Raw genomic sequence first — 27,534 nt, 5'->3', positions numbered from 1 at the left:
TACCTGAGTATAAGATGACAGGGGCAGCTCCTTGGTCCTGAGTTCAAGCTCTTGGCACACATACAAAACAATTTCCGTATAGAGATATTTTTGTGTCCTAGGTCACTTCCTTTTTGCAGTCACTAAAGGGTATTTTATGAGTGAGAATTGTCTGGGATGGGTAATCTCTGACCCACTGGATATTTGGAAGTCAGTGTGTTTAGTAAGGGTGTTTCTTTTTTCTAAACATAGTAATGCATGCCAGCATTGTGGAGGCTGAAACCAGAGGAGAGCCAGTTTGAGTTACAGTGAGACCCTTAAAATAGATAAAAAAAAAACACTTAAAAGATGTTCCTTTAGGCTACATTTTCCTCTGGTGTAATTGTCTTTAAATTTCAACACAGTATTACAGATTAAAAACAGATCCTGCTTAGAAAAAGGAATTTTGTATTTGGAAGTAAAATTCCATGTGGTTGAGAACATCTGCTCCCCTTCCCAGTTCCGTTCTCAGGAAGGGAAAGGTCCCAGTTTTCTCCCAAACTCAACACTTCTCCATCTCCATTGCCAGTTTACCAGCTGAGAACATGTAAAATCATTTGTTCTGGCAAAAGAGAAGAATTTAATACGTTGTTTGGACATTACTATGTGGAAGAAAATCACAGAGGCATATAGTTTATTTTGATTGTGCTGAGAGCAAGATATTCAGTTACTTTTTAAAGGAGTGGGTGCTAATATCTATTAGGTAGTATCTCTTTAGCCATACATAGCTGGCAAGTATTACCCTGGTACATGTAAACTAAACACCTTACAGGGAACTGAATTGCTGTATTTACAGGGCAGTACAGTTAGTGATTTTATCCACAATTAACTTGCTCAACCTAATCTCCCGAAAGTAATTACAGCATACAGAAAGTTGGAAGTAGAGGGCTGGGAGTTTGGCCTAGTGGTAGAGTGCTCGCCTAGCATGCACAAAGACCTGGGTTTGATTCCTTGGTACCACATACATAGAAAAAAAGCCAGAAATAGTGCTGAGGCTCAAATGGTAGAGCTCTGGCCTTGAGAAAGTCCAAGGACAGTGCTCACCCTGAGCTCAAGCCCAGGACTGGCAAAAAAAAAAAAAAGAAAGTTGGAATTAGAGTGACAGATGAAGGAACAGAACAGTTATATCCACATTGCAGTAAAGTTTTAAAACGCTTTCTTAAATTGTTCATAAAACCATTTTACTTACTGTCATTTCTTGTGCATATTAGTCAAAAGAGCAACATCAGACATTTTATTAAGTAGCAGCTGCGGAGAATTGAAGGCAATCAAGAAATCCTTGACAATTTGAAGACTTGGTGCTTCGTCGGTAAAAATGGGCGTGACTGAGAAATAGACTATTTTTCCAGAATCCTTCCCACCGCAGCCCCTGTAGGTGTGTAGCCCAGTAGTTGTCACACACGCTGGGCCCGTCTGTGCCCCTCACAAAGGAGGCTGGGCCACGCCTCCTCGCCGAGACCCCGCCCCTGCCTAGGCTCCGCCTCCCCGCCGCGCGGTCCCGCCTCCCGCCCGAGCGGCTCTTCCGGGAGCCAGCCCCCGCCCATGCGGAGCTACGGCCGTCGGCGCCGCCCCCTTCGCGCGCCCGCTTGCCGCAGCCCGCGTCGGCCGCCGCCGCGCGCTTCCTCGGCCCCGCGCCGTCGCCGCCGCCGCCGCCGCACTTGCTGGCTGGCTGGGTGTGGGCGCCGGGCTCCCGCGGGAGGAGAAGACAGGCAGCGCCGCCGCCGCCCGGGCCCGGGTCTCGGCCCCAATCCCGCCCCGGGCCCCGGCCTCAGTTTCTCGCCGGGCCCGGCGATGAAGTGTCACTACGAGGCGCTGGGGGTGCGGCGCGACGCCAGCGAGGAGGAGCTCAAGAAGGCCTATCGGAAACTGGCCCTGAAATGGCACCCAGGTAGGTGACCACCGGCCTCCGCCGCGGGTCCGCTGCTCACCCTCCCCGGCATGGCTCGGGGAGGTCGGCTGAGCCCAGACCCTGCCGCCCGGCCCGGCCCTCCCGGTCCGGCTCACGCCGTCTGCGACCCGCGACCTCCACCCCACGAGCTCCTCGCGCCGGCTCCCCGCCCCTCGGCGCTCCCTCCGGGACCCCGGGCCGAGAAGGCCCAGTCCCGCTGGCCACCCACCCCTCCTGCCTGGCGCTGACCCGGCCTGCCCGACCCGAAGGCTCACCTTCCCGACGCCCTCCGCGGTGCCCTGCGCTCCGCGTGGGATCCCGGCCGCCGAAGCCCAACTCGTGGCCCCTTCCTGAGAGCAGTTAAGGCAGGGCGCTAGTAACACCACGTGTAAGTGGGGACTTGTGTTTTCGCACTCCAAGTCTGGGGAAGCGCACCTGCGCCCGCTTCGGTTTCGACAGGAGTCTTCAGGCCAGTCCTAACTAGGTTTCCTGCCTGGAGAAGTGTGTACGTTTACTTTAAAGTATGCTTCTTTCAGGTGTTTTATTCCGTCTTGATCCAGACCGGGTGATGTTTCTGAATCAAGACGCTTAAATACGTTTGAGCCCTTCTCGCGTGTATTAGTAAACATATGGTCCGAGAGTGTCCATTACATCAAGTTATTACCCTGCGTGTACTATGTATACACTAAAACAGGAAGTTCAAAGTGTTGTTGGGAAAACATGCTTTCTGCCGGCACAAACACAGTTAACTATGAGTAGCAGGACACACATATTTGGTTGGTTGGGTTAATAGAACAGCTAGTAAATGTCCAAGAAGTTTGGGGATACAATTGCTACTGTGTACAGGGAGATGCTGAGACTTCCTATGCACTAAGGATCTTAGACAAGATAGGTCCTGGAGGAATGAAATCCAGAAAAATGAGGTAACCATATAGGGCTAGCACAGTGGGGGCCAATGTCTCAAGATGGTCTGATTGAAGGCCATTATTATTTATAAGAAAGGCTGAAAAAATGGATTGGAAAAAGGATAGGCTCAGAAGCAAGAAGGTAGTGCCAGTCCATAGAACAAGAGCTGGGTAGAGGTATGGTTATATTACTTAACAATTGTTATCAACAGAGGAACCAAAAATGGATCCATAAATTGAAAAGAGACAGATGTTTGTCTCTTTTTAATATATAGCTAATCTAAAAATAGTGTAGAACATTTTTGTAGAATAACAGCTAATTACTATTAGAAATTGAGTTAAGAAATAGAAGGAAGTTGGAAATTCCTTGGCTTTCTGGGTGAGAAATTGTCAAGGCAAGGATTAATTCTGTGCCCGAATCCATGTCACTGCCCAATATTCATTACTCTGGAGTTATTAGATATTTTTGGGTGAATCCTTGTTGCTTCAGAGAATAATTTTTCCCTATCATGGTATTAAGAAAGAAAGGAATTAGCTTTATTCCTTTACTGAGAAATGGTGGATCAACAGCTCTGCCCAGTGAGAGCACCCCTATTGGACATAGGATTTCAGAGATTTACTTAGTGACTATTTGCATGTAAACCAGGCAAGAAAGTCCCTGTGCTGGTGGCTTGTATGTTCTGTGTGACAGGAAAATTGGCCATTTTAATTGGGCTATTTGAGGAAAAATACAAGGTACTAATGCACCCTGTACTCTCCTTGGCCTGGAATTGTATATGGATGAGAGAGATGGAAACTGTCTAGGAAATGCATCTCAGAAGAAGTGACATCTGACATCTGAGTGGGACACCTAAGTGGAAATAAGAGTGGAAGGGGGCAGGAGTAAAGGTGAGGAAGAGGTACGAATGTCCAAACTGTGGTAAGGTGGAGTGGGCTTTTATCTTAAGTGTCTTGGGATCAGGGGAATGATAGCATTTTCACATTCAAGTCTCTAGCTGTGATGGGAAAAGGCACTGGAGGAGGCAAGACTGGACAGGAGGAGGTCAAGGAACCTTGAAGCCACGGTAGAAGAGCTAAGTCAGGTGCCAATTTTCTGGTGAGTCAGGGAGTAGCTCAGAGACATGTGCACATAAAAAGCATACCAGTTTACCAGTCCTACTCCAGTTTATCTCAACCTTCAAGATGGCTCCTGTTAACTAGCCATGCTTACTCACTTCTTCCCCATGATTCTTTTGAGTCTGAAGTACAAATGATTGTTACTATGTCCCTGTAGCTAGTAAAGAACCAATGACGGGTACATGTTGGCTTCACCATCTGACCTGCCTGTGGTAAGCAGAGCCAAGAGGCCATGGTGGTGTTTATATGGAGACAAGGCTGGGGCTTAGAAGGCACAACTCATGAAACTGCAGAAGACACTTAACAGAGAAAAAAGCACAAGGAATAGTGCAAAGAAGGACGCCTGTTACACTTTAGTGACTGAGATTGCCATACTTATGATGTTTTTAGGTAACAATTTAATATAGACAACTAATTAGGCAAATTTAAATAAAAAGTGAATTTAACTAAAGTATGAAAAAATTTTAAAAAATTTCTCTTTTGGTCAGGCATAGTGGTGGATGCTTGTAATTCTAGCAGTTGTTAGTTTGAGGTAATCATAAATTTGTTGCCAGTTACATAGCAAGTTCCAGGTGAGTCTAGGTTATCTAGTCTAAAAAAGCAAAACAATGAAATTTTCAAAAGGAAACAGAGAAAAGCTGTAGTAGAAGAGATTAGACCTTATTTTCAAATAGTATTTTCCTATATCCTCTGTGTTTAAAAGTTTTAGCTAAAATGTTGTAGCTGTTAACTAGAAAGAGGGAAGAATGGACATAGAGCATAAATAGTGTCAGTCAGACTTCTCATAATTGAGAGATAGCTACAATACAAGTCTTTCACTCTGGCTTTTGGTAGAATTTAGCAGATTGAATAACATCTAGTCTCTAATACCAAGAGATCAATGTCTTTCCTGGGAAGATTTACTTACTAAGTTTTTTTTTAACCAGTCCTGGGTTTGAGCTCAGGGCCTGAGCCCTGTCCTTGGGCTTTCTCAAGGTTGAGCCTCAACACCACTTCTGGCTTTATTCTATGTATGTAGTACTGAGGAATCGAACCAGGTCTTCCGTGCACTCTACCACTAAGCCAAATTCCCAGCCCCTTACTAAGCTTTTTGATAACTAAATTTCAGTGACAATTTCTTTGAACAGATAAAAATCTGGATAATGCTGAAGAAGCTGCTGAACAATTTAAATTAATCCAAGCGGCATATGACGTGTTGAGTGATCCTCAGGAAAGAGCATGGTGAGCATTGTGTGGCTTCTCATTCTGCTTATAGTCAATATAGTATTGTTTGATTTTAAAAATTAAATGTATTACATGGCTATGGTGTGTTACGAAACATCTCTCATTCTTCATGTACAAAAATGCATTATGTGGGTAGACAGAACTTATAGATATCCAACAGTCTAGTGATAGAAGAGAGGCTGGTGGTGTTACATTGTTTTAATTTTGATAATTCAAGTGATAACTCATTAAATTGTTAAATTGTGGATTGGAAATGTCCATTAGTGTTTTGACATTTATGCAACTTTCACCAATGGATCCTTTTTGTTTTTTATTTTTACTTGTAGGTATGATAATCACAGAGAGGCCTTACTTAAAGGAGGGCTTGATGGAGAATATCAAGATGACAGCTTAGATTTGCTTCACTATTTCACCGTTACTTGTTATTCTGGTTATGGAGATGATAAAAAGGTAAAATGGGTGACCTCTTCATTTGTAATCAAGTTGTTACAAAGAGAACTCTTAAAATTGCTCTTTAGTAGAAAGTGAAAATGTTCCTGTTGGAAAAGGAAAATGGATTGCTTTCATATTTAAACTGTCTGTACAGTAAACCATGAGATGAAACATACTTGCAGTATCCAGACCTGGACCCTATAATTCTTCACTGTAAGAGTTTTCCATCTTTCATCTTATTCTGTGACTGGACTATAAAAGTAATAGAGTTTGTGTTTCTGACTTTTTTAGGGTTTTTATGCAGTATATCGAAATGTTTTTGAAATGATTGCAAAGGAAGAACTAGAATCTGTGTTAGAGGAGAATGTTGAAGATTTTCCAAGTTTTGGATACTCTCAGAGTGACTATGATACGGTAAGAGAAAATGTATTGTATCTTATCATTAGTGTTTATAGGGTGTTCTTTCCCCTTTCTGATTTTTAAAAAGAAATGAGTTCTGCTTTTGTCCTATGCTTGCTTCTCCTGAGAAGGAACATGCAACTCTCCCTTCTTTGCCTTCCTTTTTTTGTTTATGGATTATGGTCAGTGAAACTGTTACCTCCTTTAATGTGTTCTGAAGAATGAAGTGTGCGTGCGTGCGTGTGTGTGTGTGTGTGTGTATGTATGTGTGTGTATGTGTGTGTGTAAGTTTAAGGTTACAGCTCAGTTTCATAGTACTTGCCCAGCATGCATGAGTCACTGGGCTTGATTTTAGCACTAAGAAAGAAAGTAAAAGTGATGTTTTATATGAGAAAAGAAAGCAACAAGGTATTCTGCATCATCAATATTTGTAACCTTTCTAGAGAGATGTTAGTGGAATACAGTGTTTGTTTCCATCAGTGTTGTCTCCATCACTAGGTGGTCCATCCGTTCTACGCTTATTGGCAGAGTTTCTGCACTCAAAAGAATTTTGCCTGGAAGGAAGAATATGATACACGGCAAGCTTCAAACCGTTGGGAAAAAAGAGCTATGGAGAAAGAAAACAAAAAGATTCGAGACAAAGCAAGAAAAGAGAAGAACGAGCTTGTGCGTCAGCTGGTAGCTTTCATTCGTAAAAGAGACAAAAGAGTGCAGGCGCATCGGAAGCTGGTGGAAGAGCAGAATGCAGAGAAGGCCAGGAAGGCAGAAGAGATGAGGCGGCAGCAGAAGCTGAAGCAGGCCAAGTATGTGATCCATGGCTGACTCCTTTGTCCAGAGCAGTTCAGGGCAGAGGGAACAGCAGTGGGTACCTGACATGATGCTTCCCTGTGACGATGTGGCCCCATGTTTGGTAGTGTTTCACATTTCTTACACGTGTTTATTACGTTACTTTTTTTAAAAATTTGCTTTATACTTTAAATTCTTTTTCAATTCTTATAGAATTTAATAGTAACTAATGTCAATTGAATCTTTCTCTATAAGGCATCCTGTTATAGTCATTATGTGGCATAATGTCTGGTCTGTTTTTATCCTTCTCTTTCTTGTGAGAAAAGAAGGTAGGCCAGCCCAAGTCACGTAGCTGGTGAAACAGTGCCAGCAGCGGGGCCTGAGTCTACTCCAGAGCCCTGCTTTTCTTTGCTGTCCAGTCTGCCTCTTGGATGCTATTGTGAAATACTGAGCTCATTTCCATTTCTTTTTAGTTTTGTTGTTAAGATCATGAAAACCATCCAGGGTATTATGGCATTCTTGCGTACATTTTTTTTCACTTGTTAAATTCTACCCAGCCCACTCAACATTTCTTTAAGGTGATTCCTTTCCTTTGTACTTAGATCATATTCTCTGAAAGACTTTGGATAAGTTGCTTAGGTATGTGTTTTGGAGGGCAATACACAGCAGACCAGGTGACAGGCTTCAGTGACTTTGTCCCAACTTTAACTAAACAAAAAGCTGCTTAGAGGTTGTTTTAAGACCAGAAAGGAGGAAAGCAGCACACAGACATTCATACCTAAGAACCTGAGATGGTGCTGTGTGTCTAGACTTGCAGAGCAGTACCGAGAGCAGAGCTGGATGACCATGGCCAATTTGGAGAAGGAGCTCCAGGAGATGGAAGCACGGTACGAAAAGGAGTTTGGAGATGGATCAGATGAAAATGAAGTGGAGCAGCAGGAAACCAAAGACACACAGGATGGTAATTTTTCTTGAAGCATTAAGAAATTGTGGAAAGTAAGTTTTAATTGTGCATTTGAGTGTGCGATACTCAAATGCTCCTAAGGACCCAGGCATTAAGAGGACAGTGACTGGGAGAGCAAAATTAAGACAGTCCACAGAACACCAAGTTCTAGTACACGGGGCATGCCAGAGTTTTCATGTCTTTGTTTTCTAGGAGAAGCTGGAAATCTGCGTTTTTATATCACATAGATAGTTAAAAATTACTATATAGACCTTTCTGAGGCATTCTGTGTAGTTTAGTTCAGGTAGTTTAATTAGCAGATCATTTGCCTGTGGTGCTTTTGGCTGATGGGCTGTTAAAGAAAATACATTTAGGCTAGGTGCTTAAGTGGCTCATGTCTACAGTCCTAGCTGCTCATGAGGATGAAATTTGAGGATTGCTGTTTGAAGCCATCTCAGGCAGGAATGTCTGTGACACTCTCCAGTAAACTACGAAAAGAGTTGGAAGGGGCCTTGTGTCTCAAGTGGGAGAGTGCTACTTGGAGCAAAAGCTCAGCTCAAGCCTCAGGACCCACACAAAGAAAATACATTTAAACAGTGGGTCAAGGTTTAATACCAGCTGTTTTCAGGGAAGCTGTCACTATTCAGGAGTCTGTGCTATGGTATATCATCCTCTTACTTCTAACTTCATGAAGAGGCTTCTTTTGTTTTCTCCAATTATTTTTTTCCCTGATTAGTCATTAAAGTAAAGGTGAGTGACTACCCCAAAAGTTGAGACATAGGTTTTTTTTGTTTTGTTTTGTTTTTGTTTTTTTTTGGCCAGTCCTGGAGTTTGAACTCAGGGCTGTAGCGCTGTCCTTGAGCTTTCTCAAGGCTAGAGCTCTACCACTTGGGCCACATCACCATTTTTGGCTTTTTCTATGTATGTGTTATAGAGGAATTGAACCCCGGTCTTTGTGCATGTTAGGCAGGCACTCTACCATTACGCAAACTCCCGGCCCAGCACAGGTATTTTTGAAAATAGGTATTACCTGACTTTCCAGACTATATCTAGCTCTTTCACAAATAAAACTGAGTGACCTAAATAAGCACAGTTTATATTTTACTTATTTACCTATAAATGTAGTTTTTCAGACTAGTAACTCAAATGATAAAAGACAAGCTTTTATTTATTTAAGATGCTTTGTTAATGAGTCAGAATGTGTGTGATTGAAATGGCCTCATTTGCACAATTTTTTTTTAAATTTTTTATTGTAATTAGTAAAAGGGTTACATGATATTTGTCAGATAGAAGGTGCATTAATTCACATACATTGATACCCTTTCACATGTCTTGGTACCCATTACCCCCCCACACACCTTCCCTACCTGTCTTGGTTTTCCCCCCTTCCCTACCAAATTTCAAATAACCAAATACAAATAAATTCAATATATCAGATAACAAAGTGAGATACTATAACAATATGAGATAACCAAGGGACAGCAAAGGAGATGAGAGACACCATAGTACATTAAGGACAACAATCATTCATTATATGGCTTTTATTTCAATATCCTGGAGGTCCTTTCAATTAGCTTCATACTATATGGCCTTATGTATCAAGATTTTGCTCTATTGCAGATCTCTGCTAGTAGAGCCCAAGGTTTCTACTGATTATGACGAATGAGGGAAACCATTGAGCCTAAGTTCCTTTGAGTCTGGCTTACTTCACTTAATATGATTTTTTCTAAGTCTTTCCATTTCCTAACAAATGGGGCGATGTCATTCTTTCTGACAGCAGCATAGAATTCCATTGTGTACAAATACCACAACTTGTTGATCCACTCATCAACTGAGGGACATCTCGGTTGGTTCCATATCTTTGCTATGGTGAATAGTGCTGCAATGAACATTGTTGTGCTAGTGGATTTAGTATGCCCTTGTTCCTGGATGGTTGGGTAAATGCCAAGTAGTGGAATTGCTGGGTCATAGGGGAGTTCTGTGTTTAGCCTTTTGAGGCACTGCCACACTGCTTTCCATAGTGGTTGAACAAGTTTGCACTCCCACCAACAATGTAGTAGTGATCCCTCCTGGCCACATCCCCTCCAGCATCTGTTGTCATTCGTTTTCCTGATCCTGGCCATTCTAACTGGAGTGAGGTGGAATCTTAGAGTTGTTTTGATTTGCATTTCTTTTATGACCAGAGATGTGTCATAGGCCATTTTTGTTTCTTCTTCAGAGAAGACTCTCTTTAAGTCTTTGGCCCATTTTTTAATGGGATGGTTGTTACTTTGGAGATTAGTTGCACAATTTTTATTTAATAGTTATTTCACATACAAGGTCTTGCTTTATCCTTACCCAGTACTTCTGAAATGTAGGGTGTGCTCGTGGAATTAGCTCCATTTTACTGATGGAAAAAGAATCTGAGAATACCTGAGGAAATATCTGTTTTGGGAGGAGGCATTTTGAATCAAAATGAGAGGCAAGTATCATCCCACTTTAGTCATGCCTCCAGCTCCCTATTCCCCTCCTTTTTTTTTCTCTTTAGTTATATTTTAGATAGCATTTTTGCTTGAAGCTAGCCTTTGACTTGATCCTCCCACCTATGTGTCCTATATAACTGTGATAGCAGGCATGTACCACTATACTCAGTTTATTTGTCGAGATGAGGTTCCACTCTGCCTTTGCTGGTCTCAGATTCTGATCCTTTTGATATCTGAACAGCTAAGTTTGCAGATATGTACTATGTCCCTTCTTTGAGATCCAGATTTTGTACTTGTAAGTATGTCATATAAATGATATGCTGAAAATATGAAATTGGAAAATCGGACTACATGCAGTAGTTTTCGCATGCTTGTTTTTTCCTCAGTTTTAGGAATTGTAGAGCAACTACACTCTGAGACCATTAAATGGAAAATTCTGTAACTCCCAAGTTTTCAATTGTGCTTTGGTCTTTGTGGGCTGAATGTACAAGTGGTCTGTCTCCCTCTACTTAGGAAGTCATTGTCAGGTATACTGCCCTTAGGCTCTGGGATGATGGTGGCGACAAAGTGCTGCATCTTGTTAGCTGGTGTCCCTTACTTAATCATACCTCTTAATGCTCAGGAAGCGTAGCAGTGCTGGCAATTTGGTGATTCTTGAGAGAAGCCAGGAAGTAGTGTCTTTAAATGGAAAATTGCTAAGATACCTATTAAGAAGGAATCTAACATGAAATTACGAAGAGGGACAAAAAGGGATTGTATCAAACCTGGCAAAGTTGTGGCCTCAGTTCAGGTGCTTAGTGCCAGTGAATAAGTTAATAGGGTGCTGTGCTATTCAAGTTCCAGCATCCTTTGGGCTCCTTCCTCTATGGGTCTTGAAAAAGATCCCTTCTGATGTGAAGGGGAACTGCTGCAGTAAGCACTGATTGTATATGTTTTGATCACTTAGGATTTCAGTGAGAATGTTCTTCAGAATCATATTCACATCGCTTAAAAAGAACCAAATGTGGAATATAAAAAATTGCACCTTAGAATCTTCATTGATGTTCTAATAAGTCACAGATGGCCTTCAGTTTACTTCTTAACTAGTAGCATCCAGATTGTTGGTGCTGAGAATTCCATTTGTGCTATTTATTCATTTGGATTTTGTTGATTATAATGATAGTAATTACTCTTATAATAAAGCCTGATAGTGTTAACAGTTACATGTAATGATGTGATGATGTGAGTTAAGTTTAAATATGTAAAATTGGATCACAGCTGGAAATTATAAACATGTTTAAACCAGGTGTCTAATTTTAAACTTACAAACCAAAAAAAAACTGTCATGAAAAAATTGTCTCATGATAGAACATGACTTTGACTTTTTAAAAAACTTAGCTCACACTAAAATTTGAAGGAAGGGGTGATTTATTTGGATCTTCCTTACATAGTATGGTGATGGTTTTTAAAAGGCCAATTCAAATCCTGATGGTACTTTTTTTGTTGTTAAAAAAAAAACAAAAAAAATGGGGCCAGGAGTTTGGCCGAGTGGTTATAGTGCTTGCCTAGCACGCACGAAGACCCGGGTTCGATTCCTTGGTACCACATACATAGAAAAAAGCCGGAAGTGGTGCTGAGGCTCAAGTGGTAGAGCTCTAGCCTTGAGAAAGTCCAAGGACAGTGCTCAAGCCCTGAGCTCAAGCCCAGGACTGGCAAAAAAAAATTAAGGCCAGGCACAGTGGCTCACGCCTGTAATCTTAGCTGTTCAGGAGGCTGTTCAAAGCCAGCCCGGGCACAAAAGGACTTTGAGACTCTTATCTTCAATTCACCTCTAGAAAATGGGAAGCAGGGCTTGGCTCAAGGGTAGGGTGGTAGCCTTGAGCTGAAGAGCTCAGGGACATGCCCAGGCTGAGTTCAAGCCCCATGACGACCCACAATTAAAAAAAAAAAAAAGGAAAAAGGAAAGAAAAAAAACTTAAGAGTTTGTAATCTGACTGGGACCTTTGCTAAGAAGGTGTAATTATGGACTTGTTTAAATTTGATTAAATAGAATTCTTACCTTAGATTTTCTTTCACAGGAAAAGACAGCGATGAAGCTGAGGAGGCTGAGTTTTATGATGATCTTTATTGCCCAGCATGTGACAAGTCTTTCAAGACAGAAAAGGCGTAAGTTTACTTGTTCTCCCTTTGTTTTGAGTTGGGTGAGCCATTCTGAAAGTCTTCCAAAAAAATATGCTTGGAAGGTGCTCACTAGTGCTGTGTGTCTCATGAGGGGATTTTTGTCCAAAAGTGGGGAAGGAAGGATTTGTACCACCAGTTAAGCCTGTTGTCTGTTTTACCCCAGTACACACTGTTATGCTGCTTTAAAAAAAAAACCCACCCAGTTTCAGAAAGAGATTCTGCTTGTTTTCACAAAGAAGGGCTAAATTGCTTAGGTGAGAAGGTAAGAGCGAATCAGAGCATCTCTCTTTACTGCTGCTGTCAGACTCACTTCGCATCGTTGCTGTCCACTACAGGGTAGTACTGCCAACCTAGGGGATTTCAACTTACCATGCCAGGAGCATTGTTAAAGTTGAAGCACTTCATCCTGAGGAAGCAATGATAAGAGAAAGACTAAAGGGGGTACACTGGAAAGGAGGGGAAGAAACATAGGAGAAAATGAATTGAACTGGGGAAAGGAAAGGCCCTCCTGCAGTCAGGAAGAGAGGAGAGCAAAGGATGAGAAGAAGGTGTGGGAGGCAGAACTAGTTAACAGTTGATCCCAAGGGAGGAATGGCAAGATAGTGGGAGAAGTGGCAAGAAGTGAAAGCAACAGTGAGCATGCATTGTTTGTTTTGGTTTTTGGAGGGAAGTTTTAAGGTTTGAATTCAGAGCCTTTGCTTGCAAGGCAAACACTACCATTTGAGCAACATATCTGGCCCTTTTTTGCTTTAGTTATATTGGAGTAGGGTATTAAACTTATGCCTAGATCAGACTGGACTAGGATTCTTCCATTTAGGGTTTCCATGTAGGTAGCATGGCTGGCATATACCATCTCATGACTAGATTTTTTTTGTTGGTTGAAATTGAGTCTCTGAAATGTGATTGTCCTTTCCTCCACCTTCCCTAGTAGCTTAGGGTTACAAGTCTGAGCCACTATATCCAGCTCAAGTTAGATTTTATGTGTAAAATCTGAATATATGATAGTGCTTTTTTTGGAGTGTGTGGTACTAGGGGTGGAACCCAAGGTCTCATGCATGGTGACGCAAACAGTTCACCCTGAGCTACAGCCTAAGCCCGAGTTCCTACTTTCTAGTTTAACTGGTGTTTTCCGCTATATCTTACAAAATGTTTTGGTTTTAGTTTCCTTCAGATACATTGGGAAAATAGGTATTACCTCAGGGGTTTTGGCAGTTTCAGAAAGATGTGTAAATTCATACTTAGAGTGGTAGGACTGAGCAGGATAGCTCTTTCTGAGAAGATGAAACCATTGAAAAGAGTGAAAGAAAAGGCCTCATGTGGGGTGGAGACAGGAAGATACACTTTGAGGCCAACCTAGACAGAAGGTTGTAAGAGAAAGCTGAATGTGGTACAGTATGCCTGTAATCCCAGCTGCAGGAGGTAGATAGATGTAAGAAGTCCCAGGTTTCTCCAGGACAAAAGCAGAAGATTCTATGTGCAAAATAACTAAAGCAGGGCCGGGAGTTTGGCCTAGTGGTAGAGTGCTTGCCTAGCAGGCACGAAAACCCGGGTTCGATTCCTTGGTACCACATACGTAGCAAAAAGCCAGAAGTGGTTCTGAGGCTCAAGTGGTAGAGTGCTAGCCTTGAGAAAATCCAAGGACAGTGCTCAAGCCCTGAGTCCAAGCCCAGGACTGGCAAAAAAAAAAAAAAAAAAAAAAAAAAATAACTAAAGCAAATAGATTTAGGGCTATGTGGCTGAGATGGTAAGCACAAACCCCACTACCATCAGTCTACATGTAAACTACTTCTGTCCTCTGAGATCTTATATTACTGCTTGTATAGTCCTGTGAGTCTTCTTTTTTAGAGTCAGAGTCTTACAATTTCCAGTTATTCCTCTAATCCTGTAGCATAGCTTGGCACATCCATGTACTCAACAAATATTTAGTGATGAAATGGAAATTAAAGCCTTTGAAAAAAGCTTTATTTTGAAGAATTGAAAAATCAAAACATAGAGGATATGGAGAGAAGAAAGGAAGACAGACACACACACACACACACACACACACACTCCCCAAATCAGTGAAGTGCCACTCATGGATGTCCTTTCAGGATGAAGAACCATGAAAAATCAAAGAAGCATCGGGAAATGGTTGCCTTATTAAAACAGCAATTGGAGGAAGAGGAAGAAAAATTTTCAAAACCTCAAGTGGATGAAAATCTGTTGAATGCCACTTCTGAGGAAGAAATGGATAATCCACCAAAACAAAAGTAATTCCAAATGTTACGTTTTAATATGATAGCGATTGTATTTAAATTCTGTTTTATCTCAAGGAAGTTTATTTTCTGCATTTCTTCTAGTTAATAGAGCTTTATGGAGTTGTCATATGTAAAGACAAAATGTGAAATATAAATTTATAGAGTATATTATGGCTAATTACTAACCATTTAACCATAAGTACTTTTTTCAGTGCTTCCTACTAGGTAGACATCTCAGTATCTTTGTCTGTAATATTTTGAATATATTTTTCTTTTTACCTAGTCATCCTAAAATACTTGATAATCTTGTTTATATTTGCTCTTAGGCTTTCTAAAAAACAGAAGAAGAAGAAACATAAACCTACAGTACAGGTATGTTGAAAAGATTTATTGACATTAAATGCCAGCTAGAAATTTCCAGTGTTTATCAATTATAGTCTGTATTTAGGAGAAGGTCTTTACTCCATAATTTTATATTGGTTGTAAAGCTTATTAAAAAGAAATTTCAGCCAGGCATGGTGGCTCACACCTGTAATCCTAGCTACTCAGGAAACTGAGATCTGAGCATCGAGGTTCAAAGCCAGCTTGGGCACTAAAGAGAGACTCTTATCTCTAACCACTAGAAAATCAGAAGTGGGGCTGTGGCTCAAAGGGTAGGGTGGTAGCCTTGAGCTGAAATGCTCAGGAACAGCTCCCAGGCCCAGGGTCCAAACCCTACAACCAACAAACAAAAAAATAAATAGAAAATTTAAAAAATTCAGTATTCCTTCTTATCCTGGTAGGCATGTTAACTCAGTTACTATCTGAAGGTATATGAATTAGCTGGGTTTGTACTAAAGAAGTGTGGGTACATCTTTTGAAGATAAGCCTTTAAAGTCAAGATAATAATTATTAGGAAAATCAGAATTTATCATGTGTTACCAACATCAGTGATTACTGCAAAAGGAACATTTGGTTAAAAAATAGTAACAATTAATAGATGTCCTATACAACAGTTTTAAGTAGGGTAAATATTTCATACATGGCATTCAAAATCGATCTGTGAGAATATTATGTATGGTACCATATAAGTGCTTTTCACATGGGAATCTAGTGGATGTCTCTGAAGCTATGAAAACACCGAACTTTATTTTTAGTAAGCTGTTTAGTAATATTGATGTAGATTGATTCCAGAAATCTGGAACTATGTGTATATTGTCAGAGCAAATGGATTTATGCTTTTTGTAATCAGGTTGTCTGTGGAAGAAGGAAAAAGTAAACCTAGATTGAGGGAAACAGAATAGGCGAATTGTGGTTTATAATTGGAGTTTCAAGCATTGGTAGGAGTTCGTGATTTTTTTTTTTTTTGCCAGTCCTTGGCTTGAGCTCAGGGCCTGAGCACTGTCCTTGGGCTTTCTCAAGGCTAGAGCTCTACCACTTGAGCCACAGCACCACTTCCAGCTTTTTTCTATGTACATGGTACTGAGGAATCAAACCCGGGTCTTTGTGCATGCTAGGCAAGCACTCTACCACTAGATCAAACTCCTGGCCTGGAGTTCATGATTTTTAAAGTATGAGTAAGGCTTACCAGAGAACACCCCAGACAGTAAGCAAACTTAGCATCTGTACCTTAGTTTGCATGGTTCCTCTTTCAAAAAGGAAGCAGGATTTGCTCCTGAGAAAAATGGGTGATTATAGGACCAAGAGTGGGAAAGCAGAAGATGAACTCAGAATGTGTTGCCCTAGAAACTTAAGTAAGTATACAAAATGGAACCTTTGGTCTGGTTTTGTGAGCCTACTAGGTTGGGAAATTTTGAGCAATGAAACGAATAATTGTGATAGATTTCCACGTTGATCTTATAAAACCTCAAGTATTGAGTTTACAGTAAGTTGGAGAAAGTGAGGTTGGGAAAGTTTCATTATAGGGCAGTATAAGTTTAGTACAAATGCAAATGGCTCAAGTATTGGAGATTAAATGACCCCACTGTTCTATAATTACCTGTATAAAAATCTTAATCATAAATGATAAAAAATAATATAAGCATATAAATATGTAAAATGGAAATATAAGATAAATGTAATGTGAAGAATATAAATCATAAATAGACCATCTTAAATAGATGCTAAATGTACTGGGTGAATACCTGTTGTAGACAGGGTAGTCACATAGTATTAGTCACATTCTATAGATTACTTATTAAGAAGGTAAAAGTACTTACAGTAGGAACATTTACCTAATCCAGTGAGGTCATTGAAAACACCTGAGTCATTTTGCCACCTGATGTATTATACTGTGGGCATAGTTACCCTTACAGTACTACTACCACTAATCTTTAACCTGAATCTAATCATTTAGCAATAGCCAGACAGAGTCAAATTGTGGGGCAGTCTATAATAAATCATTAAATTGTCAACATGAAAAGCTGAAGGAAAATAAATGTTGTAGGTTAAAGGAGATTACAAAGATTTCTAAATTTAATGTGTAGTCTCTGATTATATTTATTGGAAGTTACAAGTAAGCTAAGCAGTCATGAGACATTTGGAAGTGGGACTGTGTGTGAAATTCTGGAGTGTGGTGAGGACCATGGATTTTTCTTCTTAGGAGATACATAGCAAGGACTCATGTCCAGGTAGTTCTAGGAAAGATACGTGTTCATTGAGATATGTATGGGAGAGTGCATGTCTGAAAACATGGCAAATTATTATTCAGAACAGAGACAGATGGTTGTATCTAGGGAAAAATATGTTTGTCAGACATGTTTTACTACCTATTTGTGGTGGTTTCTGACTATAAAAGTAATAGATACTCGTTACTTATTTTGGAAATAGATAAAAGTATGAATAGTGCTTTTAATCTCTACCAGTAGAGATTAGGTTGAATTAAGTTGTAATTGGATTGCTACTATATTGTGTTTTTTAAAATAATATCTTTAAAAATACTAGTTTTAAGAACTTCATAAATTTCCTTTCTATATCAAACTATTTACTTATTAATCGTTTGGATTATTTCTTGTTTCTCTTGAGTATCTCTAATGAACATATGTTCTTAACAGGCTTCTTTTTATTTTAATTTCTACTCCTACTAGAATATGTAGGGCATTCTTACTAGTGTTAGTTATTTGACAACATAAATGGATTTGATTTGTAATGACATTTATGTTTTATCATCTAGAATTACGATGATAATTACAATGAAAATGGAATGGAAGAGGCAATAAAGGTTGACCCAGCAGATACTAATTTAAATGGAGATAGTGCCAAAGAAGTGGAAGGTAGCCCCCAAGAAAATGTCACTGTAACAGAGACCATTGAACCCTGTGTCGATTTAACAAGTGAAGCTAAAAGGCAAGTCAAAGTTGGATATTTTCTAATTACTGAATAGTGGTGGAATCTTCTGCCCATGACAGACCAAGTTATTTGTAAACTCTGTGTACAGGCATGCATAGACATGCACATGTGCCCTGACGTGTTGGAAAGGGAATTCTAGATGAGTGTGATCACAGTTTGGCAGCATGACTGTCATCACTGTGATCTAGTTCCAGTGTTCCCTATCATGTTCTTCCTTTGTCTGTGATATGTTCCTGAGAGCCGAGCTGCTGCATGTGTCTCCCCGCCCTCAAGAGCATCACTGCCCAAATCCTTGTCAGAGCCGTTTCAGCAGCTCAGAGGAGCCCTGGCATCTGGTGTTAATGATGGCAGACCTCAAGGTCTGAGGTGACAGGGGTTCAAGGCCAGCCTGTACTGCATTGTGAGACCCTGGCTCATAAACAAATTAAAAAATTATGCTGAGGATACAGGTAGAACAGAGGAACTTGACTGTTGGCAGCGGTTTCTTATTTAAAAGTATGAGAAGAGCCCAATGGATCAGTAGAAATACAATTTTTATGTTTATTCTTTGTTTTTAGACAGGATCACACTATATTCCAGGTTGATGTTGAGCTTGCAATTGTTCTGCCTCAGCCTCCTGGGGTTCTGGGATTACATAAATGTATTTTATGCTTGCTTAGGACATTTCTTAATAGTAAAATTCTTACATTGAGCAAGCAATTTTATAAAAAATGCTTCAGGTCGTCTTTTCTCCTTGAACTGTTGAAATGTTTACCAAGAGATTAGATCAACTTCAATAATATTTTAGGATAACCATATTTGTGGTCATAGATGATAATTTAGTGCTGGATATGAAGATGGTCTGTCTCAATAGAAGGAGTACCAAATGTTTTGATACTTGATATTTGTTCAGAGATACTTTTGGTGTGTTGTTTTAGATTATCTGTTTGTCTGTGTATCTATCTATCTACCTATCTAGATGGGCTTTGGCCCCCTTGTTTTAGCTTTATTTTAGCTGTTTTAAGAAAATTCCCTAATTTTGTGACAAATTTTTAAAATTTGATCACTGAAGTTGTTTTTTAAAGTTGTTCATTTGAAATGTGAAGGTTAAATTAGTCATCACACCTGTAATCCTAGCTACTCAGGAGGCTGAGATCTGAGGATCTTGGTTCAAGGCCAGCCCAGGTACTAAAGTCCATGAAACTCTTATCTCCAGTTAACCACCAGAAAACTGAAAGTGGTGCTATGGCTCAAGGGATAGGGCAGTAGCCTTGAGCTGAAGAGCTCAGGGCCAGTGCCGAGGCCCAGAGTTCAAGTCCCACAGCTGACAAAAAACAAAAAAACTGCCAAACAAAAAAAAGTTGGGAGCATGGCCTAGTGGTAGTGTGTGCTCACCTAGCATGCACGAAGGTCCGGGGTTCGATTCCCCGGAACCACATACACAGAAAAAGTTGGAAGTGGCTCTGTGGTTCAAGTGGCAGAGTGCTAGCCTTGAGCAAAAAGTGTCCAAGGACAGTGCCCAAGGACAGTGCCTAGGCCCTGAGTTCAAGCCCCAGGACTGGGGGTGGGGAGACTTTAAAATAGGGGAGTTCTATGTTTAGTCTTTTGAGGCACTGCCATATTACTTTCCATAATGGTTGAACGAGTTTGCACTCCCACCAACAGTGGAGTAGTGATCCCTCCTGGCCACATCCTGCCAGCATCTGTTGTTATTAGATTTCTTGATCCTGGCCATTCTAACTGGAGTGAAGTGGAATCTTAGAGTTGTTTTGATTTATATTTCTTTTATGGCCAGAGATGTCCAGCATTTCTTCATGTCCCTATAGGCCATTCTTATTTCTTCTTCAGAGAAGACTCTCTTTAAGTCTTTGGCCCATCTTTTAATGGGATGGTTGTTTTTGTGGAGATTAGTTTTAGAGTGATTCAATTTTCTGAGCTATTGATAAATTTTAGATATGAGGCCTTTGTCCGTTGTATGGTTAGTGAAGACCTCCCCCTCTGTAGGCTTTCTAGTTAATTTGCTAGTTATGTCCTTTGCCATACAGAAGCTCTGCAGTTTAATGCAGTCCCACTTATCCAGACTTTCTCTTATTTGTTGTGTTTCTTGGTCCTTAATAAGAAAGTTTTGACCTGTGCCAAGGAGACCTAATGTATCTCCTATTCCTTCTTGTAACGTTTTCGTTGTATCTGCTTTTACCTTGAGGTCTTTGATTCATTTGGAGTTAATCCTGGTGCAGGGTGACAAAGAAGGATCCAACTTTAGTTTTCTGCAGGTGCTTAACGAGTTCTGCCAGCACCACTTGTTGAAGAGGCTGTCTTTCTTCCATTCTATTTTTTTTTTAACTCCCTTATCAAAGATTAGGTGGCCATAGGTCTGTGGGTTAATATCTGGGTCCTCAGTTCTATTCCATTGGTCTTCAGGCCTGTTCTTATGCCAGACTAAACATAGAACTCCCCTATGACCCAGCAATTCCACTGACTTGGCATTTACTCAATCATCCAGAAACAAGGACATACTAAATCCACTAGCACAACAATGTTCGTTGCAGCACTATTCACCATAGCAAAAATATGTAACCAACCCAGATGCCCCTCAGTTGATGAGTGGATCAACAAGATGTGGTATTTATACACAATGGAATTCTATGTTGCTGTCAGAAAGAGTGATATTGTAAGGAAATGGAAAGACTTAGAAAAAAATCATATTAAGTGAAGTAAGCCAGACTCAAAGGAACATAGGCTTAATTGTTTCCCTCATTTGTCCTAATCAGTAGAAACCTTGGGCTCTCCTAGCAGAGATTCACAATAGAACAAAATCTAGATACATAAGACCATATAGTATGACGCTAAATGTAAGGACCTCCAGGTTTTAGAAACAAAAGCCATATAATGAGTGATTGTTGTCCTTAATGTACTATGTTATCTCTCATCTCTTTTGCTGTCCCTTGGTTATCTCATATTATTTCACCTTGTTATCTGATGTATTGTATATATGTGTATTTGGTTATTTGAAATCAGAGAAGAGAGGAAAACAAGATGAGGGACAGGGGTGGGGGGAGGGAAATGGGACCAGGACATGAAAAAGGGTATCAATGTATGTGAAGTAATGCACCTTCTATCTGGTGAATATAGTGTAGCCCTTCTATTAATTACAATAAAAATATATGAAAAAAACTTTAAAATACCTCCTTTTGGTGTTTTTGAAGAGTCTCATTCATCATTTTTATATTTTTCAGTGTTCCTAAACTCAAAGGAAAGAAAACCAAAGATATGAAAAAATCCATCAAAATACCTTCTGAACCACAAACAGTGGTAGGTCAAAATCATAGTCACATCTCTTTAGTATACCTTCCTTAAGGAGTTAAGATCGCCTGAAGATATAAATGTGTACTGGATGAGGCCTTCCCCAGAGAAAGTTGGTGTATGGCCCAGAATCAGTATTTCATGATGAAGGTGCTACTGTCATTCCTCTTTTTTTTTTTTTGATTAAAAAAAAGCACATTGTGCTGGGTGATTCAGGCTACTGAGATCTGAGTGTCTGAGGATGGTGATTCAAAGCCAGCCCAGGCAGAAAAGTCCATGAGACTCTTTTAACTACAGTTAAGTCATAGAGAAAAGAAGTGGTGATGGGCCGGAAGTTTGGCCTACTGGTAGAGTGCTTGCCTAGCATGCATGAAAACCGGGGTTCGATTCCTCAGTACTACATATATAGAAAAAGCCAGAAATGGTGCTATGGCTCAGGTGGTAGAGCTCTAGCCTTGAAAAAGCCCAAGGACAGTGCTCAGGCCTTGAGCTCAAGCCCCAGGCCTGGCCAAAAAAAAAAAAAAAGAAGAAGAAGTGTAGCTGTGGCTCAAGTGGTAGAGTGCTAGCCTAGAGCAAAAAGAGTTCAAGGCCTAGAGTTCAAAAACCAAAGCACATTGGAAATACTGGTTAATAAAAAATACTATTCTATTTTCCCTTCATACTCTTAACACGTTTATGGTAAGAATTAGTTGTATCATTTACTGAAGATTTACTTGTGCAGCAATCATGTATTTGTCATTTGAAAGTCTTAGGACCCTTACAGCTGATTGGTTGGTTGATGGGAGTTTAACTTCTAAGAGCATATGCTCTTGTTGCTTTTGTCTTGGTGTAGCTATTTTGTATTTATTTGAGGTATAATTTTGACGTTAAAAAACTGTTCTTGGATGATTTATTTTTTTTTTCCTCTTCAGAGTGATGTTCCTATCAGCTGTACAGCCTGCCATAGTGAATTTCCATCCCGGAATAAGCTTTTTGACCATCTAAAGGCTACAGGTCATGCAAGAGCACCTACATCATCATCATCATCTTTAAACAGTGTAACAAGTAGTCGAAGCAAGAAAGAAAAACGTAAAACCAGATAGAAATTTTGTCAGCGCATTTTTTTTAATTGTCTCTAATTTTGAAACCAAAAACTGAACTGAAATCATCTAAAGAGTTAAAATTTCAATTTATCGCATTGTGGAAGATTATTTTTTATCTTGTAAAAAACATTTTTTTGGTTTAATATATATTTTTTAAACATTTCACTAGTGATTGAATTCTGCTTTTGCCATCTGAATTGACTTGAGTGTCTCAAAACAGGTAAATATTGTAAAATACGTGTTCTCATGAACCTAAATGTACAGGGAGAATTAAATTATTTTAACATATATACCTTTTTCTTCATTTTATGAGTTTCACACTAAATATTTTTATTTAATGCCTTTTATATTTGTTTTACAATTTCTCAGAAATTCAGATTTTGCTTCTTATAACTTTGTTTTCTGAAATCTAAGCAATGAAGTAGTTTGGAGGAAAATAGTGAATAAGTTGATTCTGCAGTATATTAGGAAAGAAATAAGTATTGTATGTACTGGACAGATACTTTTTCTAGTTATACTGGAATCCAACTTGAAATTTTAGTGATCCTTACCTGTCTTAGAAAGCTCAGTGCTTTTGTACAGATACTTTGCCATTAAAAGTTATCAGAGGCCTCAGTGTTGTCCATTTTGATCCTAAATGTCTTCTAAAATTACAAATTATCCATTACACTGTAAGTCATTTGATTTTAGAGAAAGTTTCTAACAACTACTGAAGATGGAAAGATCACAGGGATGTAGTTGTTGGACAAAATGATATAGTTGTCTTGATATTTTTCTTTTTAAATCTAATGAGAATTCATACTCTCGTGAGTAAAGCTTGTAACAGTTGTCTGAGCATATTCTGAAGCAGTGTCCCCAACTGTCTTCTCCAGTGGTGGAATTAGTCTTTGTGATGTGTACTGAGCTTTCCCTGTCCAGCCAAGTGTTCAGAGCTGGTCAGTCATTTAGAGTCGAAGCATTCTAGAATGGTGCTTATGCTGGTTGGAAGGTTGCCCGAGTGACAGTAGTATCTGTGAAACAGGACTGTGTCAAGCTCTATAAATTTCTCTAGGAAAAAGGCACTGTAAGTGAAACGATAGGAGAAAATGTAGGCAACTGCCTAGCAAGCATGAAGCCCTAAGTTAAAAGGCCTCATTATGACAGAGAAAGAAAGGGGGTGGGGGGGGCAGAGTAGAGGGAGCGAGACAGAGACAGATTCTTGCCAAACTGAAGTTAGAGCCCATTCAAATAGAGCACAATGTTAGAGGGCTTTGGCCACTCCCTCTGTTAGGTTCTATAGAAAGTTTTTGGGTATCAACAGTCTGTTTTTGTGGTGTATTTTAACTGCCAAAGTCCTCTGGTAGTGCCTGTTAAAGTTGTACTGATGGGCCAATTGCAATAGGCCCTGAATTTGGCAGAACCAAGGCCTCACTGTGTTTGCACAACGCAAAACCATATTGAGCTTGTGTGGCTCCTTAGCAATATGAGATAGACCCAACTTGCTGGACACAATGAGAAGGTGAACTGTTAAGCCTCTGGAGACCCATACCCTAGGCTTGGGCTTACATAGTTTTCTCCATCTATTTTGGCTCATAACTATACTTTCATTAGTCTTGAAAGAGTCTTTTTCAAGGGAAATCACATAGCTTTGGGCATTCAGGAAACATCCAGATCTTAAAAGAAAATTTGCCAGCTTTTTCTAGGTTCCCTCCCCCCCCCCCAGCCCTTATAGGAAACAGGATCAAACCAACATGATAGACATAGAAACTGTGAATAAGCCAGGTGCTGGTAGCTTACACCTGTAATTCTTTTTACTTCAGAGGCTTAGATCTGAGGACAGTGGCCTCAAGCCAGCCTGGGCAGAAAAGTCCATGAGATTCTCTTTTTTTTAGAGGGGGGGGTGGATCATGGGGCTTGGATTCTGGGCCTAGGCACTGGCCCTTAGCTCTTCAGTTCAAGGCTACTGCCCTACCCCATTTTTCTAGTAGTTAATTGAGATAAGAGTCTCAAGGTCTTTAGTGCCTGGGCTGACATTGAACCAGATCCTCAGATCTCAGCCTCCTGAATAGCTAGGATTACAGGCGTGAGCCACTGCGCCTGGCTTAAAACTTTTTTTTTTTTTTTCGGTCCATCATGGGGTTTGAACTCTGGGCCTGGGCACTGTCATTGAACCAAAGCAGCTGAGGGGTAGTGCCCAGACCCTGAGTTCAAGCCCCAGGATTGGCAGAAAAAATGTGGAACAATTCATTCTTTCAGTCCTGCTGTTAAATTCCAAGAGGAGGCTTATTGATCAGGGAATCTTTCCAGCCTCTTTCTACTACTGGGTTCATATTTCTCTAGAGGTGAGTATGTGACTATTAGAAGGCTTAAGAGAAGATCTGTGCTTGAGTTACTCAGCACCCTGCCTGCCCCTTTTGCTTTTTTGGGCTATCCTGTCTGCCTGAGGCACTAGTAGAAACTCTGTTCCTGCAGGTGGAAGTGGGCAGGGGAGACCCATGGCTGGAAATTGCTGCTGTAATTGGTTAGATGCTCTCTGTTTCACCCTGAGGTTATATGTTAAGAAATAACCATTACTACATCATTGATTTTCATGTCTATCTGCTTTAATGCATTTTCTCTTAATTGCCTTAGAACTCAGGAAAAAATTCTATATACCAGGCTCCATGAAGGGGCCCAGTTTTGCAAGCATCATTTTTCATGGTGATATGTTTTTTACTATGAATAATAGAAATTAGAAGATGTCATAGACATACACCTCACATAACTTCCTTTATAAGAGCCATTCAAGATCACTCACATAAGGGAGATCAAAATTACACCTGCAAAAAGATGCCATTTTCTTACTCAGTTGCAAAATTTAAGAAAGCTTGAAAGTTATCTGCTGAGGTCTAAACAGACGACTCTATCAAACTTATAAATAACCTTTATCTTTGACTCTGATAATTCTAGAAATGTTCCCTTCACATTTATGTATACTGTGTAGAAGGATTTTAGTTGCTTTTTTTTATAAAGAGAAAAATATTCTAAATTTTACATACTCATCAATGGGTTATAAATTATGGCATAGAATTATCTATAAGAGGCATTGCCAATAAAAATACAGTATGCATATTATGATTGCCAGAGGACCACTAGCAGTGGTTTACCCAGTGAAGTGAATCAGACCATGGAGAGAAGAGGTAAGGGGCAGGGACTTTTGTGGTTTCTCCTTCTGTGCACGTTTAGAACTCGGTACCAACTGCATATGTTATCTCCAGCATGTAATTTTTTTATTTTGTCAGTCATGGGGCTTGAACTCTGGGCCTGGGCGCTGTCCCTGAGTTCTTCAGCTCAAGGCTACTGCCCTACCCCCTTGAGCTACGATGCGACTTCCAGTTTTCTAGTGGTTATTGAAGATAAGAGTCTCAAGGTCTTTAGTGCCTGGGCTGGCTTTAAACCGTGATCCTCATGTTAGAGGCGTAAGCTACGGTGCCAACTCCAGCATGTTAATTCTTGCGGAAGGAAAAAATGTAAAAAATCCTCCCCCTAATTCCTTGCCATCATCCTTAAAACCCATGAAAATTATTTATGGATCACTTATTGAGTTATACCATAAGTCATAGTTGGCCTTGAGTATCTGGCCTAATCTAATCACACAAAGACCCTTTAGATGCCTAGAATTTTCTGTGGTTGGTGGCTAAATTTGGAGAGATTCTGGTGACTAAGAAGGACTAGATACAGCCCTGTTACTGGTTCTGAAGATGCAGGCGGCTTCATGTCAAGGTAGGAGAAAGGTCCCATCTGCAGCCACAGCAGTGATTTGGCCAACGACCTGAATGGGCTCAGTAGCTGCCCTTGTCTGCAGACTGCAGATAAAGGCACAAATGGGGTGACCCTAGATGAAGACACAGCTAATCTACTGTGCCCCCCTTGTCACTGCAATGAAATAAATGCCTAAGCAAAAGAAGACTTTCTTTGGTTTCATGGTTTTAGAGCTTGCTGTCCATGGCCTTTTGGCTCCTTTTGCTGTGGCTCTGAGGTAGGCAAAACATGATGGTCACAGGAGACTATGGCAGCATGAGGCTGTTCAGCTCAAGAAATACCGAAAACAAGTAAGAGAGGAAGGAAGTGTTTGAGCAACATAGACTTTTCCAAGACATAGCTCCCCGGGTCCTACTTCTTCCAGCAAGGCTCTGCTTCCTAATAGCCCATTCAAGTAAATAACCCACCAGTGGTTGAATTGATGAGTTAGTGCCCTGATCAATCACCTCTCAGTAGTGAACCAGTTGAGGTCCAGATCTTCGATACCTGAGGCATCATTGAAGGAAACCATATTTTTCATTGCTTTTCTAATGGGTTAGAAACAGATGCAAGACTGACAAATAGGAGAAACAAACTATAGTTCAGTGGTTTTCACATGTGACTTGAGAATCCCCATAAAGAAAACAAAGGTCCAATGAAGTAATTAGGGGCCAGGCATAGTAGCTTGTGCCTATAATCACAACTATTTTGGTGGTGAAGATTTGGGAGGAGCAAAGCCTGAGGCCAGCCCAGGCAAAAAGTGAGATTCCATCTGAACAAATAAATTAGTTATGGTGTATGCCTATTATCTCAGTTAAGTGGGAAGTGTTAATTGGAAGTTTGTAATCCAGACTGATCTGAGCTAAAGTGTGACACCCTATTTGAAGAGTAACTCAGACAAAACGGCTAGGAGCATGGCTCAAGCAGTAGAGTATTTGCCTCACAAGTAGGAAATCCTGAGTCCTGATTGCTGTAGTGCCAAAAATAAAAGAGAAGCAGTCATGGCTGAAAGCTCTTTTGCTAAGCTGAACTGCGTGTCTAGGTCACTGAATTGTGGAAAACTGACTAGGAGAACACAGTTTAAACAACTTTGATCTTTAATCTCCATCTCTGGTTCTAAGAATGTTTTCCTTGGTGGACATGGGAGTTTTATCTCCTGCTTTCAGGAGCCAATTGCAAGTAAGGGGGCTCCACACTACCCACACCTCTGACTGATGTGGCTGCCAGAGGAGAGCCTCCCCTCTCCAGGTTCTATGATTTTCTCTAATGGCTTTACATAAGCCATTAGTGTTTCTGGTCCTGAGGAGCTAGTGTGAGTCATCTTCCCAGCACGAGGCTGCCTTCAGTCTGGAAATGCTTCAAACTCAACAATATAAGAAGTTTCACAGAGGCTCCAGCATCAATTTCTCTTCCCAGGGCTCTACATAAGCTCATTATTATGGTTCAGGCTTCCATCCTGAAGTTACCCAGAAGCCAGTAAAGCTTTGTCTCATCAGAAAGCAAGGTGCTCCTAG

General features: G+C 40.4%; 1 protein-coding gene across 1 annotated transcript; it reads left to right on the top strand.

The window, feature by feature from the left end:
* Positions 1–1,669: 1,669 nt before the first annotated feature.
* Positions 1,670–22,876, top strand: Dnajc21 (DnaJ heat shock protein family (Hsp40) member C21). The gene is made up of 12 exons (XM_090332056.1): positions 1,670–1,906; positions 5,055–5,148; positions 5,478–5,601; positions 5,875–5,997; positions 6,481–6,785; positions 7,578–7,729; positions 12,231–12,318; positions 14,424–14,582; positions 14,897–14,942; positions 17,722–17,894; positions 21,113–21,188; positions 22,091–22,876. The coding sequence occupies exons 1-12, from the start codon at positions 1,810–1,812 to the stop codon at positions 22,259–22,261; spliced, it is 1,608 nt and encodes a 535-aa protein (XP_090188182.1). The 5' UTR covers positions 1,670–1,809; the 3' UTR covers positions 22,262–22,876.
* The last annotated feature ends 4,658 nt before the right edge of the window (positions 22,877–27,534 follow it).

The sequence above is a fragment of the Megascapheus bottae genome, chromosome 4 (assembly GCF_031878675.1).
Source record: "Megascapheus bottae isolate mThoBot1 chromosome 4, mThoBot2.hap1, whole genome shotgun sequence".
NCBI classification, from domain to species: Eukaryota; Metazoa; Chordata; class Mammalia; order Rodentia; family Geomyidae; genus Megascapheus; species Megascapheus bottae.
Note: the sequence above shows the minus strand (reverse complement) of the source record. Positions and strands in the feature narration are given on the sequence as shown.